The sequence below is a fragment of the Sander lucioperca genome, chromosome 8 (assembly GCF_008315115.2).
Source record: "Sander lucioperca isolate FBNREF2018 chromosome 8, SLUC_FBN_1.2, whole genome shotgun sequence".
NCBI lineage: Eukaryota > Metazoa > Chordata > Actinopteri > Perciformes > Percidae > Sander > Sander lucioperca.
The window spans coordinates 39,309,809-39,327,484 of record NC_050180.1 but is presented as its reverse complement, the minus strand read 5'-3'; the positions used below and the strand labels follow the sequence as shown (position 1 = coordinate 39,327,484).

Genomic DNA, 17,676 nt, shown 5'->3' with positions numbered 1-17,676 from the left:
ATTCGGAAGAAAATAGTTCCTATGAGAACAGTTGTGTTGTGGGTTATCGAGAGATTCTGGAAGATGTTGCTGTGGATTTTTTAAACATGGCTTTTCAAATGTTGTGAATGTCTTGTGTTAGGATGGAGGCAGAAATCTTAAAACGTGGACAAATCTGCATTGTCAGATGTGTCTTCAATGGGAAAAAAACAAACAAACTATATTGCAGGGATAACTTGTCTGGTGACTCAATCAGTAAGTAGATGACGTACTAAACAAAAGTCACACAATTAATGGTATTTGCTTAATGACATAGCACCTCTGCTCTTTCTTAAAGTTCTTGTTTTATTTCATAATTTGTTTTCAAGAAGAGTTAGGTGATCCACTTCTGTTACAAACTCCATGAAAAACCCAGCCAACATTTAATGTTTAGCAAACATTATCAATACCAGCAGTAATAAACGTGAATATTAAGCAGAGCAACTCTAAAACCAGAAAGAAGAAACTGCAGTAATACAATATATTTTCCTTTTTTTTTCCAACCCAGATTTTATTGGAATATAGTTTATATCATACTTTATAATCATGCAAGGCACAACCTCACCAACAGCTTTAGCTTTCAGAGACTGATGGCCCTGCTGCAGCTTTCTACATGAGCCAATTGTTTTGGCATTCCAATACGAAGATCAATCTGCTTTTGAACAGGATGGTCACACATGTCTGTGTTCAAACAATAAAAATGTCTGAAAACCAAGCTTTTAGTGCGTTCCATTTCTACTCGGAACTCAGATTTCCCGAGGTCAAAGTTGGAAATACACCCCCCTGACTTCGGGTTTCTGAGCTCGGAACTCGGGCAACCACCGAGTACCCCGAGCTAAAAAATCCAACATGGCTGCTCCGTGCATCAACAGTTGTGAAAGCTGTAGTAACAAAGTTTATTAGCACTTCTGTGTTATTTGTGTCTCACTAAATCAGTTGCACACGCAGCGCTGTCCACATTCTATCTGTGGACAATGTTGTTATGCTGTTTGTATGCACAAAAACAGCGTAGTGCGTTGTTATAAACTGGCATTGCTAACAATGGCTAACCTGGCTAGAGCTAATGAAAACAATGAAAATCCGACTTGTAAATGGAACGCATTCAACTCGGGTGTGACGTCATTCCCAGCTTCAGCTTCCGAGTTCTAAGGTAAATAAAACCCTATAGAAAGCACAGTGTGGGACCCCTTTTGAGAGAAGGAACATACAAAAACACTTCAAATCAAATCAATGAGGCTTTACGGCTCTGTTTTACCGGAGTGTGGAAAATGATTGGAAAATTAAACACCCAACAAACGTTCTTTGTACAGAGAAAAGACGCAACTGCAACTTTGTCGACGGAGCTAAAGAAACAATAATGCTCAATTTTGCATTAATAGATGCAATGGCAGCATTTACCTGACCACACACACATTTTATATACATTAATTGATTCCACATTACAAGTCAATTTCATTAGGAATCAAATTTCCTGAAAGATCCAACCGATTAAAACAGATTAGCACATTGTTATGAATTATACAATTCTAAGGGTACAGGAAACATTGCCTTTTCCAAATAAACATGCCCCACACACACACACACACACACACACACACACACACACACACACACGGAGATCTCACTTGTAGAGGAGAATATCGGCGGCCTGGAGGACAGGATACGTGAAGAGACCAACACTGCCTTCATTCTTTAATTTGCTCTTCGTCTGAGTAAAAGATAGAGGAAGGAAAAATCAAAAGCAAGTTGAGATAAAAGATACAGAATTAAAGTAGAAAAAGACAAACTACATACAAGCAGTAATAAAAGCAAACAGGTGGAAAGACTTTTTCCTTCCCCCAGGATGAGCTATTTTCACTTGTACGACTCATCGATTCTCAGACAAACGGGGTACGGATGAGTTCACGTGACATTTTCCACCATGTTTGAGATCAACTCATCTGTTGGGTAAACAAAAAGTTTTTTCTATGTAGCAATAGAGACCAAGAACAGGCAGCAGCTGGCTCTCTCGCTCGGTCTCAGCATGTATTAAAACTGCATGTGGCCAGGGGAAAATAACTGGAACTAGAAGGGCACTTGGAGAGCGCAGACCTCCGCCAAGGCAATGTCAGATCTCGCAATGTTAACGAGAGTGAAAAATTATTTGTGTGTACGCCCCGTGATTCAGATTCACTCCAAAAATGTAATGGGTTCTTCCCTGGCCCATGCAACACCCTTCAATCAAGAAAATCAGGCCGGTAGTTTTTTCCAGAATCTTGCTGACAAACAATAAAATAAACCCACAAACCAAACTGAAAATAAATCCTCCTTGGCGGAAGGTATTATAAGAGTTTTCGAAATAGAGAAACAAAACCATAAAACAGACTATAGGGATGTTCAATTAATGCAAGAAATTCAGAGGGAGCGGAAAAGGGAATGATCTTAATTTCTGACTATTAAACTGAAGTTAGGCGAAGATGTGGCAATAATTAAATCAGCATGATTCTGAAACCGTGAGTGAGAGGACATCCAGCCTTTGAAAGAAGATATAATATCAATAATAATCACCACATACTATAAAAAGGAGCCATCTTCTTCTTCAGATTGCAGATTGTTTGAGAAAAGATTTGAGAAATATAGGCTGGATTTTAAAGCTAGTTTCTGTTTAAGTGTTCAGCTATGAAATAAATACTTTTCATCTCCAGTTGATGATACCGTGAGTCGGAAACCGGGCTGACCGCATCACGTAACAGGATATTAGCGGTGGACTTCACATCAGTCAATATAAAAAAAAAATGTTTTGCCATTATTTGTATCTTTATAACAACACGCTATATACGATTTGAATATTAGAATACATTTTGTCACATAAGGTTTTTATCTGTATGTCTTTTAAACTTCCGTAAGTGATCTATAACTATCGCTGACAATCTGTAAGCGACCAGCACAAACTAGAACTCTATAATGAAAGCATTTTTGCTAAGGCTCGAGAATGACACGTTTTAACCTTTTTAATCAACATTTAAATGGTTAATAGAGGCTCGTTGAAAGAAGACAAGATCATTTAATACCTATAACAGAGTCATTTTAATAATTACATTTAAATCCGTTCAAAAATTAAGTCAGTGGGAACTTGTCATGTTGCACCACAGCAGGCATGATTATACACACATGGTGAAGATTACAATTTACCATAAAACAAACTCTGAAGTGTCACACATGATTATAAATCAGAAATATGTTTTTCGATTATATCATAATACCCTTAATGTCACTATTTACCAAGTGCAGAGTTACTTATGAAACGTAGCTGCCTCTGGAATTGCTCACTGCTCATTTGTATGTGCATGTGAGTGTCTGCTGCAGGAAATTTTAAGAGTCTAACCTTCCACTGCGGCAGGTGTCGGAGGCGGGGCATGCTGGTCAGACAGCCAAGGATCCAGGAGAGCTCAGCGTGCTCGGACACCTGCAGGGTCCAGAGAGGGGTGAGGTGAGGGACACCGTCAGGGAAAAACCAACTGTTATAGTTGGCTTAAAAACACACACACACACACACACACACACAGACACACATATGTCATTTGTCCTTGATAACAATAATTAAATTTAAGGTCTGGTCCTGTTTTAGTTCATTTTTGGATCTTTTATATTCTACTTTTACTCTTTTAATATGTTACGACTAGGGCTAAGAGTAATTAACTGACAAGCATCTGCAAATTATTTGACTCGTCAATTAGTAACCCAAAGTCGGGCGAACTTGACTATAAGATAGAAACATTGCACAACACTGTTTGATGCCCGTGTAGAAGAACCGTGAAGAACTAACACTCTGACACAAGGAGTGTTTGTTGCTGCTTTAGTTTGTTCAATTGATGTTTACTTTTTTCTTTCATTCTCTTTGTTGTAGTCTCTTTATTTCTCTCTCTTTTTTATGTTCTATATATTATAAAACTGTTGGTCTGTGTGGGGCTGGATTAGGGAAAGAATGTATGTGTTCAAAAATCAATATAGAAAGTCATAATGGACAAATAATATATGTGTATTCTATGTGTGTCTGTGTGTTGTACTTTATTTAGACCAGTTTAAAAAAAAAAAAAAATACAAAACTCGTAACCACAGAGAAGCATTCAAGAGATAAAAAAGGAGATAAATTTAACAGCCAGTTTAAACAAACACAGATGAATGGATGAAAGGTCTGCTATAGGACAGGAGGAGGGTGACTCCATAGCGCCTCCAAGTGGCAGAGAAGAGTACTGCTTCTCCCCATCTGTCCACTCTTTACACAGACAGGTGCACCTGGTCACAACTGTGTTTACGGTCAGGAAAGTTAAAACTAAAAATGAGAAATGAATATGCATTTCCTGATATCAACAGAGCGGACTCATCCATTGTCTGTGCTGATATGTTGATTTGTTTGCCATTTGCTTTAGATGTTTAATTAATTATGTACATCTATGACAAATTTTAGAAAATAAGAATAATTATTTCTTTTAAACAACGCTTTTACACATAAGTATGAATTTGTGTGGGTATCAATGACTTCAACATGAAACAATCCTGGATTTTGAATTAGCTGTGGTCACATTAGGGGTTAGTAGGGTAAGTTACTCCTGCCTATTATTTGGGGAAAGTCAGAAATCAGCTAATAAACATGGAGATGGATCCATCCCTAAAGCTCAGACATCATCATCTGCTACTGTTGTTTCACAGATACGTGAATTTGTGTTTTGTTTGGGTGATGGTGATATATTTGTTCATTTAATGAGTTTATTGAAAAAAAAAAAAAAAAAAAACAGTTTTGGGGGCACCTGCACAGCTCACCTGGTTGAGCGTGCGCCCCATGTACGAAGGCTCAGTCCTTACCGCAGTGGCCGCAGGGTTCGGTTCCGGCCTGCGGTCCTTTGCTACATGTCATTCTGCCTCTCTCTCCCATTTTACGTCTCTAGCTGTCCTGGTAATGAATGCCTAAAATGCCCCAAAAACACTCCTTAAAAAAATACATGTACACAAAAGTACATAGAAAAAGTTTTAGGTCTTTGAGTTCAGCTCATGAAAAATGGGGGCAAAAACAAAAGTGTTGCGTTTATAATTGTGTTCAGTGTGTATGTATATATATATATATATAGTGAAATACAGACAGACTTTTACACCGTTTAGCTGTCAGCATTTTAACCGTGTTTAATCCAGCTGCTAGCTAACGATACGCTAACGTTACCTGCTGCCAAGTGTAGTGTTAACTATCGTGACATTCGGACATTGCATTTCATTGTAAGCAAGCTAGGCTACATAGCCAGGTTACCAGAGCATTTATGAGCTAACATTTTACTGATGGTTTGCTGCTGTCCATTTTTACCGCCCTAGCTACGATAGCAACGACAGCTTGCTAGCAAACTACCTGCTAGCTACCTATGCTACCTAGCTTCAACCCTCTCTGCTAGCTGCCTAGCAGCCGGTGTTCTGTTGCGGTCTTGCGCGTTGTTTTCACAACCAAATCTACACGATTCACGTGGATGACATTTTCCCATTCAAAACAGCGATTTTCGCCGAAAAGGGACTAGTTTGCAGGTATGTACATGTGGTTGAATAAATGAATAATAACATGTTGTGAAGAAATGAATGGGTGAATGTTAATGTGGTGTAGCTTGGGCATTTGGCAGTGGTAAATTAACTCCAACATATCCACTTTCATGGAGGCTGTCCTGAATGTGAAAAAAAAAATGTGTGTGAGCAAGAGAGTGTGTGTGTGTGTGTGTGTGTGTGTGGAAGGGGCAGGAAATATCCTGCAAATTAAAGTTTATGGACGGCCGGCTATATTGCCTTTCCCTCTTTCTCTTGTTGCTTGAAAAGCATTCTGGTCAGCGTGACGTCAACAGCAGACAGCAGGGACATAAACCAGGATTTCGGACGAACATGTAGGGGGCCGGTATTTATTACACACTGCAGACAGACAAGAGATGGGACAGATGTCGATGTCAGCACAGAAAAGGATGGATATGGTTTGAAGTGCAATAAAACTCATGATATTTTAAAGCTTGGGAAGAACAAGGTCTCCATTCATGCTGCACTGCAAGAATTCACTGCAACAAGAGATATGCTAATGTTAGGGATCATACGGGCATTACCCTGATGGCGATTTATACTGCAGCCATGGCAACAACTCCTGTGAAGATGGGATTTTAGAGAACAGTAAATCCATCTCGATTCTCGATTCTTCAATAAAACTCAGGATTCTGCTGATTCATTCACTTCATTTTTGATTCCACTGACTTCAGCTCGTCACCAGCTCTGTTTGCTGCTTTTTTTTTTTTTTCTTTTCAATGAAGTTGAGTATTGAGTATTTTCTTTGGCCAGTCGTCGTATTTTTACATGTGGAGCCGGCGTGTTCAACAGGAGGGACGTCTTGCTGCCAAGTTATGTGGCATGAAGCTAAACGAGAATAAAAATAGGGCCGTGTGTGTGTGTAGTGGAAGGTTGGGGGGGGTTGGGGGGGCGCCAGAGAAACACAGATGGACTGAACACCTTTCTCTCACTCACACACACACACACACACACACTCTTCAACTTCTACTCAACTAGTGATTAAGAAAAGAAAACACACAGTATCATGAGAAAAACAGACAGCTGTTCTTCACTGTGAATTTAAACCTGAAATCTGCTGAAGTGCTGCAAATGTTAAGAATGTCATTATCCTTCTCACTTTCTTCATGTGGCCAAAGCTGGACTTAATGCTGCTTTATAGTTGCGTGTGTTTTTATAGCCCCTGTGAATTTCACAGAGCGTAGAGTGGAGATAAGAATCAGGAGCGATCAAATAAGCAGTTGGCATGTCGGCAAGTAAACATTACAGCAGAGTCGACAGCAGGTAAATAAACAGTCAAAGATGGCTGACTCACTACACGACAAACTTAAAAAGAGCAGAAGGGCAAAAGGAGACTAGAAGCTGCCTTTAAAAAGCACATACACAAAAACAGTCATAAGCAAATACTGACATACTTGCACACAAGTCCACTGCAGCATTGATCATTGAACATGTGAAATAAATGTGCAGACATGAGCTACATATGTGTGCACAAGCATGACAAGAGCGCTTCATGTGTGATCGCAATAGCTTTTCTACATTTATAACACACTAATGAGGGCATTGCAAAGTGAGATTATTGAAACTTCCGACTAGGGAAGATAAATGAAAGAGCCCACATAACAATATTTTGGAGGAGAAACTCTGAACTTTTCAGCCAGACATTTTAAAGAAAGAGTTATCAGACGTAACATCAACATGGTGTCTACTGTTAAGAAAAACTAAAAGACGTGATCATTTGATTTCTGAGGAGGAAGGAGAGGCTTTGTCCAATTGAAAGTTAAGCAAAAGATTTAATAAACAACATGATGAAAATGACAAGACAGAAAGCAAGTGTTACACTGCAGCTAACAGCGGACTGAATCATGCTTCTCCTTGATGGAGTCACATAAAAACAGTCTTGTGACTTATTAAACCTTTTGTTAATTCTTTCAACTGGACCAAGCCTCTCCTTCCTCCTCAGACATCAAACAATCATATCTTTTAGAATTTCTTAACACTACACAGCATTACGCTCTTAATGTTTACAATCTTTATCATAGCACATATGCAGTAAATGGTAAAAGATTTACATTCGAAATGTACAGTAAATTAAAACATAAATGTAAAAGTATGTTGCTATATTAGGCTAATAATCTACCTGACTGGTTCCAGTGTAGCAACGGTTTCATGGAAAACACAATCTCATGTCAGGCAAAGAAATCCTGTAATGGACCCACTGGAAAATGGGAATTCCAGCTTGAAATGAAACACAGCAGACATCCATCCATCCATCCATCCTCCCTCTCCTGCCTACCTGAGACTGCTGGAAGAGTACTGCCCTCTCTGGGTCGATGCCACAGGCCAGCAGGCTGGCTGCCATGTCCAGGATGTTGCTCCTGAGTTGTGCCGGGTCCTGAGGCTGTGTGATGGAGTGCAGGTCCACTATGCTGTAGAGCACTGAAGGATACTGGTTCTGCAGGGCTACCCAGTTCTCCAGGGCACCCAGATAGTTGCCCAGGTGGGGCACCCCGGTTGGCTGGATCCCTGAGAATACGCGCCCACATCCCAGAGGCTCCTGGAGAAGAAGGGGAACATGCTCAGGGTTATTTGCACTTTGTAAATGAAATATGTTCTGTCAAGATATTTTCATATGATTATCTTAGGCTAAAGTGCTCATATTATGCTCATTTTCAAGTTCATAATTGTATTTAGAGGTTGTACCAGAATAGGGTCACATGGTTTAATTTTAAAAAAACATATTTTTGTACTTCACATTGCTGCAGCTCCTCTTTTCACCCTGTGTGTTGAGCTCTCCGTTTTAGCTACAGAGTGAGGCATCTCACACCTGTTCCATCTTTGTTGGGAGTCGCACATGCGCAGTAGCTAGGTAAGGACTACTAGCCAGTCAGAAGCAGAGTATGAGGGCGTGCCACGCTAGCAGCTAGGTGAGCATTATAACGCGTGTGACAAAGTGACCACGTTTGTCTCTGAAGTAAAGGCTGGACTACAATAGAGATGTAGGGTGGACTTTGGGCTTTTTCACTTTGTTAACCTATTACATGCACACAAAAAACATATATAACACAATAAAGGAAAGGGAAAAAAGCCAAAAAGCATAATATGAGCACTTTAAACAAACAACCTAATTCAAGATGTTCATAGCCTGTATCTAAGTACCTATGGTATCTGTCTCAAAATGATTTGTTGATTAAAACTGATCACAAGAGAAAAGACACGATAATGAACAGAAGAAAAACTGAAGAGAAACTAGTGTTCGGAGAGAGGGTGAAGGTGAAAAAGTGAGAAAGCCTGCAGAGACTGAAGTGTCAGTGTTAAAGTATTGGCAGGTTGGAGGCCAGCAGCGGTCATGCTTGTATTACTGAGATGCTAACTCCATGGCTAGCACCTCTGTTCTCTCCCAAACACATCCAGCATCAAGAATGCATCACCTCACTGGCCAACAATAATATTAACATCCGTCCAGCCAACTTCAAGGCCTCTGTTACCACAACGGGGAAAGACACTGGAAGAGGAGAGGGGGGGCGGAACCACGGAAATACCATATAACATGCAGCACACCATATCAACAACATTATAACCTTATTTTGCTGGAGCTGGAGCTAGAATAGCAGTGGGCTCTTCACCCCCCTCTGAAAGAAGCAGGGAGATCACTCGTTGTGTTTGTATCTTTGGGCAAACATTGTGTTTCTCTTTCTGCAGAGTCGGGTTGGGCCAGACCACCTCATTTCTTCTGGCATCAGACCACTCCACTGAATCTTGGCTTTCAATTGGCCCTGCTGGAAGAGAGTCTTAACCACTGCTTGTGGCACTGAGTACCACATTATAAAATTACAGGGCAAGCAGAGCGGCACCTGTCATGAGACGTGAAACCGCAATGGCATCCACAATCTAGGGGATTCTTCACCAAAGCCGTTACACAGTAGATTAGGGCTTTGACGGAGCAGAAACACACAAAAACGCAGACTGGGACTTGGTGTTTTTGTTGGGGAGTTAGTAGGACAAAGTGTTTGGTGCCTGGGTGACGCACATTTGCCTGCCCACCATGGAGGCCGGGGTTCAGTTCCCGGCAGAGGTCCAGTGCTGTGGCTTTGGCCGGGTGTGATAAGGTGGTGAGGGATCATGTCCTTGTTGGGGTGGGGAGGTGGAATATGTGGTAGAGATAACATGAACCCCCACATGAAAAAGAGTTAGAATTATACGAGGTTTAAAAAAAATCCAGGTTTACAGAGGGTCCAACAACGCCCCTGTATGTATTAAGAACAGGGCTGTGTTGTTGTAGGTGTGTGGCTACAGGTACCAGTGAAAAGCTTATGAGATGCCAAATACTATTAAGATTTTACAACTCTGGAAAATGATCACAGCAGCAGTCATTTAACCGCCCATCTCTAAAATTGTAAGGTCAAGTAGTATTACACTGTTCATGTTAACAAGAATCTACAGCCATGCTAGCTGCTTTGTGAGACTGTTCTTAGGCACAGCTGAGCTTTGAGCTAAATGCTAACATCGGCATGCTAACATGCTCACAATGACAATACTAACATGCTAATGTTTAGCAAGTACAATGTTTACCATGTTTAGTTTAGCATGTTAGCATGCTAACATTTGCTAATAAGCACAGCTGAGGCTGATGAGAACACCATTAGTTCTGCAGGTATTTTGTCATAAACCAAAGTACATGACCTGATGATGGCGGTAGATTAAGGTGACCAGATTTCTGAGACAAAATCCGGGGACATTTTCAGCTCAGAAGCGTAAATACCTCCAAAACAGGTAATGTTTTTATCTTTGTAAACGTAAGGGGCATCACTAGACCTAGAGCTGCACTGGGGCACAATCCATGGGCATGCTCCCCTGTAAGAAAATGTTGTCTATTTTAACATTTAAATGCATCAATCTGGTGCACTTTGAAAACAAATTCAGACTACCAGCAGGGTGGGGTTTCTATGTGTGGAGTAGTTTTGGAGACATGCCTCTTTGTAATTATGACATATATTAAAAAAAAAAAAAAAAAAGAATATGGCAAAAGATATTCTCCAAAGTTATGAAAGTGCTGTAGTACAACTAGCAGGAGACAAGTTATAATTGAGGTAAGTTTGGAGACACTACCATATTTAATAATTAAATTAATAAATATTTTTATTGTAGGCGTATCTCTTTTCGGTGTTAGACGGTCCCTAAGCACTCGTCTTACTGCCATCTCACCGCCGGCTGCTCGTAGAGACCAATGTTATTTCTCCAGGTTGGAGGACGGCTCGATTTGATGAAAATGAGTTTGTAGCTCATTGTTTACCTTACTGCGGTAGGAAATATGCGTCGTTTGTGATTTAATAACATTTCGCTGTAGAGTAATTGATCCCGGAAGTTCGAATCTGTGAATATCTTTCTAACTTTACCGAAGTTGAGCTCTGAGCAGCGCTTGCTCTGGCTGTCTTGAGCCTGCACGTGTAGGGTGTGCGACTATACGTTTGGTCAATGTTTTCTTTCTTTCATTCCAATTTTGGGTCTGTCAGTCACAGTGAAAACTGGGGACATTTCCGGGGACAGCTCCAGCCAGGGACAGGTCACCGAAACCGGGGACTGTCCCCGGAAACCGGGGACGTCTGGTCACCCTACGGTAGATGAAATGTCAGGTGATAACCAAAGTTATTACAAATCAACCTGAGGGGGGACATGAATGTTTGTACCAAATTTCAAGGCAATCCATCCTAAAGTTGTTTGGTATTACAACTCAAAGTTTATTTTGTAACTATCGTTTAATCAAAGAAAATGACCCACAATTCTGACGGGGTTAAGTTTGTTTCAGCTTGACGCAAGATGTGTTGATGGGTTGTAAACAGCAACAGCTGGATAGAGGAGCCCGTTTTGAAACGCTCCCCCACAAAACCCATGGGATCTCTGTGTTATCACCTCAAATCTGACTGGCAATCATATGTTTCCCGGCTGCACCCTTCAAGGTTATCATAACTAATCATTAAAACCTGAAGCTTTCAGAGGATATCCTCTTCAGTCGCTGCTGAGAAATCGCTTATCTTGACAGCTAGCTAAGCTACATCACATTCAATCTGACTGAGGGACAGGCTCAGCACAGGCTCTGATATCAGATAACAGCTGCTCTCTCACCAGCTCGGCCCAGAGCTTCTCCATCTCTCAGGCCTGAGGGATCAAATAACAACTGTTCTGAGGCCAGCGTGATCCAAAAAGTCTCTATGTACTGGCCTGAGGGAGCTGGTTGCTGCCCGGCAAGAGAGAGAGGCAGGAAGGAACTGGGTGCTTATGTCATTACCGACGGGGTAATTGCACTGGAGTGCCATTGATGCTGAGAGCCTCTTAAGAGGTGTCAGGATTGATTTGGGTGCCGACGGGGCCCAGAGTCTGGCTCATGTGTGTTCTCACCTCGAGCTGACACGCCAAACGCATGTTCCCCCTCTGCTACGGCCCCCAGGGAGGCCATTAGCCATGCAGACATGGTAATGGTGTCATTTGAGCCAATCGAGTGTCAAATGAGAGTCAACGCAACGGCTAACTAGCCACTGGGCAATCGCGCCATCACGCATAACGTTACTTCGACGGACACCTCTGTGTTACTGTTGGTCAGAGGAAAGTGTCTTTAAACATGTGCCTCTATAGTCGTTGGAAGCTTAAGTAGGTTACATAAGGAAGTAAATCAACTACTGCATGATGACAGAAAAGACAGCAAATGTTGTAGAGCAATTAATGTTTGTCATGAACACTGCACTGCAAAGCCAGGAGTAATAAAATATTATCATCTTGCATACTTTGGCCACGGGCCATATTAAACCTGTGCAAGTGAATTCATTTCAACATGCACATACTTGAGTGTTTTACTTCGTATGTTGGAGGTTCGGCTTCAAGCAGAACAATTTGTAACCAGATTTAAACATCTTGATGAGGTCCTGAAACCATGACAAAATAAGAGGTTAAAATTTGGCATACAAAAAAGAACACTTGAAATTAATAGTAGTTTTATTTATTATATTTTTATTGTTCTCTTTTGTTTTGTTTCTTTCTGTCTGCTCTGAACAACATGTTCGACTAACTGCATTGTGTTTAAAATGCTATATGAACAAAGTTGAGTTGAGGGCAGAGAACTGTTGACATTGTTCTCTGTGGGTTGAAGTATTCCAAGCATGTTGCTCTTTTGGCCACACCCCTCTCAGTGATGTCAGAGCATGTGTTTTGCCTTTGACAGCTGATGATGAACACCTGTAGAGGTGCAACACACTTGAACTTGTCAGTCCAGTACAGAAGCAGTTTTCCATCCCGTTATACCATCTTGAATTAATCTTAATACAAAAAGAATAAGAGTCTTTAGCCATGCTAGCACTTCTGTGAGGCTGTACTTAGGCACAATGGGGCTTTGAGCTACATGCTAACATGCGGATGCAAATTAAAATGTTGACCAGATGACGGCTCTAGATGAAAAGTTTACCAACGTTGTTACAGTTCATCCTGAGGGGGGGATGAATGACTGTACCAAATGTCATGGCAATCCAATCCAGTACTAACCGAGGAATTTCACTTCACATCACAAAAAAAAAGTCGATCCAAAAATGTTAACCTCCCAGTGTTACCAGAGGAAACATCAGGGGTTGAACAAAGTCATCAGGATTCATCATCTGTGAAGCATGGACATCTGTACAAACTGTCATGGCAGCCCATCCAATAGTAGTAAGTAAATTTCAGTCTGGAACAAACTAGTGGACCAACCAGCTGACAGAATGGTATTGCCATCCCTAGAGCCAGGCGAATAGCGAGGCCAGAAAAGGTAATTTTTTTCTGAACTGAAGAAAAGTTTTTGAGACAAAAAGTTAAGCAACAGCAGGTAGGACTCAATCTGCAGCTGCAAACAAAATACTATCCCTTTTATTGGACAAAATTTCAGTGAAATAAAAGAGTAAATCCCTGGTAAGCAGCTACATCTGCCTTCCTATAATTGTCTTCTTCACTTTTCTCTCTATCTCTTTTAATGACACATAGTTGTGGGAAATGCTGGTTGTTCTTTCGTCATATTTAACTCTGACAGGCACGACGCTGTTGTATTACATCGTCGCGAAGGTGACGAAAGCTTTCTTTATCCACGTCTGCCATATGCTAAATGCATTACGCACCATGTGTGTGTGACATTAACGCCAACAGCTAGAAGGTTACATACACTAAAAGGCCATGTTTTCACACTTGCAGCACCTTTCCGGGAATATGAGTTAATTTGTCTGTGCGTGTACGTGTGTGGTAATCTCCATAGGGACAGAGGCTGTTTGCAAACATAGACGTATGTCCACACGTGTCGTAGTCTTTTGCCTACATCAACATCAGTTAAGCAGTGAAGGTGTCTGTCCATGTGAATCTGACAGCTCACATCAAAGATCAACACTGGTGGAAAGAAAAAAGCCCATCAAACGAGCAGTAACATGACCAGATCCTTCGTACAAGCTGCATTGTTAAACGGAAAACAATATTCAACGGGTTCACTTAATTTAAGAACAAATCTTTTGGAGTTAACGCTGACTTTCCAACAAATCCAGAGGAAATCTAGTTCCAGGATTCCATGAAAACAACATTTCCCTTTTCTCTCCAAAGTCTTCCAGAGACCTGGAACCACTTCATTGTGGGAACTGAATGAAAAATGTTGGATTTATCATTTTTGAGGATGCAAGATCCTTACAAAAGAATGCGTAACAATGACAAAAATGACTGGGACCACACGCATAAAACGTCGAGTTTGGTCTTGAATCATACAAATTCTTTTTGCCAGATTTATAAAGCTGTGCATTCAGATGGGTTTCAACTCCCACCGCTAAATTGGGCAGATATTTCACTAATCTTGTAAGATGAATTAACTCACACTGTGTTTTAGTCAGACAGCCTAAATAGCTAACATTGAATATTAGATTCATCATATTTTTCTATTTCCAACTGACAATATCACACTTGGTTTGCCCAAGAAAACGGTGTGTACACTACGGGTTGCACAGACTAGTCGACTTTACTGCTCCACAATGACGTTTCGAGCTTGACGTCGACTAGTCGCTGATCACATGGTTTTGTCACCAACAACATAGACCTGAAAAATCTGAAGTCATGCAACCCCTAGTGTAGGACTACACCTGGTCTCAAGTATCCACAAGGTGCACACATTCTAACTGCATGCTCTTCTTTTATACATTATGTTCTGCAGGGTTTTAGTCAAACAAACCTATGTATATATGTATGTGTATGTGTGTGTGTGTGTGTGTATATATATATATATATATATGGACGTGAGTTACAGTTTAGGGGCCTGTCTGAATATCATGCTCAAATGCTGTTGTTTTTCTTTGTTTCTTTCATTCAGTAGTTGATTTTTGTTTCTGCTTATTGGAGCCTAATCTTTAAGTTGGTGTCACTATAAGACATGGTTGCATTAAATGTATTGCTAAAGCATGCTATGTTAGAGCAAAGTGTTAAAAACATACCTGAGATATACACATTTTATTATTAAAGTATTTCTGATTCTGATTCTGATTTACTATTACTGTACACCATAGTATTATATTGTATTCCTATATTCTAACTGCTGCACTATTTTGTCTTAGAATCTAATTTAATTTTACTTATGTGATTTTATTTTTTTATACATAATTGTATGCACATTGTTGGAGGGAGCCTGTGAACTAAGAATTTCATTGCCAACGACTGTTTCACTGTAATGGTTGTGCATATGACAATGAAGAACTTGAATTTAGGATTCGCCATTAATATTATTGAGCACTTGCAGCTTCCAGCATGTCCAGGCCTACAGTCTCGTTATGCTCAATGTTATTAATCACAGCCTCGGATTTGGTCGAGCTAGAACTTGCAAAACAGTGGATTTCTCTTCTCAGATATGTTCTGGGCTGCTTTTCAGGGCTCATACATCATATCAGAGCCTGGGAGTCCTGGAGTGGCCCACTGACATCTCTCTCACCAAGGGGCTGATGAGCGGGGCCGACAGCCACCACCATTTCACCGCGCCAATTTCAACACATCTCAAAAACCACCTTTGGGGGCATTGCTGCTTGCCCCGCTGTGAGTTACCATCAGCTCTTTGTGGGCCGTGGAAGCGCTCTAGATCCGACCGTGGCTGCACCAAGATGGGCCGAAAGATGGAGGATTTTCACGGCTCTCCCACTGGGCGTCCGACACACAGGATCCAGTGTTCTTCTTCTGTCCTGGGCGCCCCAAGCACCCCATTAACACCGGCACCATGCTGAAATCCACCTTGACACACCTCTGCACACTCTGCTGTATCTTTCTTCATCTCTGTCTTTCTGTCACTTTGGGACCTGTTAACGCTGGCGACCAACAGAGCTGCACTTCAGTGAGGTATCAAATAGGAAATGGGGTTTAGTGTATTCCCCCCCTTTATCCCTTAAAGCATATGTGTCTGAGTATGTGTGTGTGTGTGTGTGCATGTGTGTGTGTTTAGCCAAAGGGGGTACACACCACAGCTTGAAACAAAGTGCATATGACCACAGAGAAAACATGCACACGCACTGTACATAAAACACAAAAGAGGCAACAAAATGAAGAAAACATGGAGTGGTGGATAAAGCAGGAGAAAGAAAAAAGAAGTGATGGAGGAGGCAATGTGAAAAATAAATAAGAATAAAAGTGTGACTATAGCCCAGGCAAGAGTTTTTTTCTTTTTTTCCTCCTAGTGAGTGTGTTGGAGGGGAAGCAGAGGGGAAGGCCCATAAGGAGCGTTTGATTAAATCTGCGGTTGACGTGTGGGACAGGTGAGATTGATGAGGTTCCTCTGAGTTTCACACTGTGCGGAGAGCGGGGGTACAGGAACAGAACGCTGCAGTGTGGCGGGCCAGGGCTCGGGGCCCGCTCGCGCCGTGGGGTCCCTCGGCTGATTAATGGGACTGGAGGCCCTTCAAAAACAGCACTTCCCGCAGACAGGGCCCGACGGTGCTCCAAAAATAACCAGGCAGGGGAGGCAGCCCCAGCCTCCAGCCCTAACAGGCTGCAGCTTCTGAAGGAACCGGACTTCAATACGGCCGGGGAGATAACCAAGAGGGGCAGTGCCTACTCAAGACAGGAAGCTTTAATGACTCTTCTAGTTTATGGGAAGTGACAAACAGCGACAACTGATATTGTATTAACTATGGTGTCATATTACATGCTGATGCACATGCAACAAGGGTACAAATGTGCAAGACGTTAAACTCAAAGAGCTACAAACTTTACACAATGTGACACTAAAGGCCCATAAAAAAAACATCGTACTAAAACTGATTTACTTCAAGGACTTAACAGTCTATGTTTTTTGTCATCCGTTTTGACAATCACAAGGTGATCACTAAAATTAAAGCGCAGACTTTAACAAGTAAACTACGAGAAATGTGATGCATCTGACTGGACCGGATGATGCTGCATTTAGTTGTGGCAAAATTTGAGCGAGATCACATTTTTTGCAGACGACCATGTGTTTGGTTTGTCCAATCCCTGTATGCTGGGTACGCTGGGACCCCTGCTTTGCCAACAAAGTCTGCAAAAAAGTTACAAATCAGGCCTGATAAACAGCTGTATTATTTACAGCAGTTGTATTACCTTTCTCACAAAAGAACTAATCAGTTAATAAAACAAGTATCACTGACTGAAACTGTATTGTACTTTCAACCAAAGCAGTTTGCCTGAAATATGCCCATGATCACATTTAAAGCAGCTGTGTGCAGCTGGAAAAGCCAAGCTTAATTCATATGTGACTTTTTTTCACCGTTAGATAAACACATTCATGTCAGAGCTACTTGTTTCCTTCCAAATCGTTTCATTAAACCACTTCCTCCTTCTTCTGTGTTGACAATGGACATGTTTAATTTTATTTCGCTTGCAGAAAACAAATGACTGACAGGAGAGCTAATAATACCCCCCAAAAAACACATAAAAGTCACAACGCAGCAAAAAATAAAACGGCACACACTTCATAAATGTATCAATATGTAATTATGGTAACAGTCGTGGCAAACCTCCACCGGCAGCTCCTCTCTGAAGAGTCCAGTCATTTCCTCCTGCAAAGGCAGCGTCGGTTGACTTGAGAGCAGCTCAAAGGCACGA

The 17,676-nt window shown here is 41.3% G+C and overlaps 1 protein-coding gene across 1 annotated transcript in view; it reads right to left on the bottom strand.

The window, feature by feature from the left end:
- The window catches only part of wars2 (tryptophanyl tRNA synthetase 2, mitochondrial), a 30,152-nt gene that overhangs the window by 5,478 nt on the left and 6,998 nt on the right, over positions 1-17,676 (bottom strand). The window contains exons 2-4 of the mRNA XM_031311939.2: positions 7,871-8,131; positions 3,383-3,463; positions 1,644-1,726 (exon numbers count right to left, since the gene is read on the bottom strand). Coding sequence (XP_031167799.1) covers positions 1,644-1,726; positions 3,383-3,463; positions 7,871-8,131 — 425 coding nt within the window. The remainder of the gene's footprint in view (positions 1-1,643; positions 1,727-3,382; positions 3,464-7,870; positions 8,132-17,676) is intronic.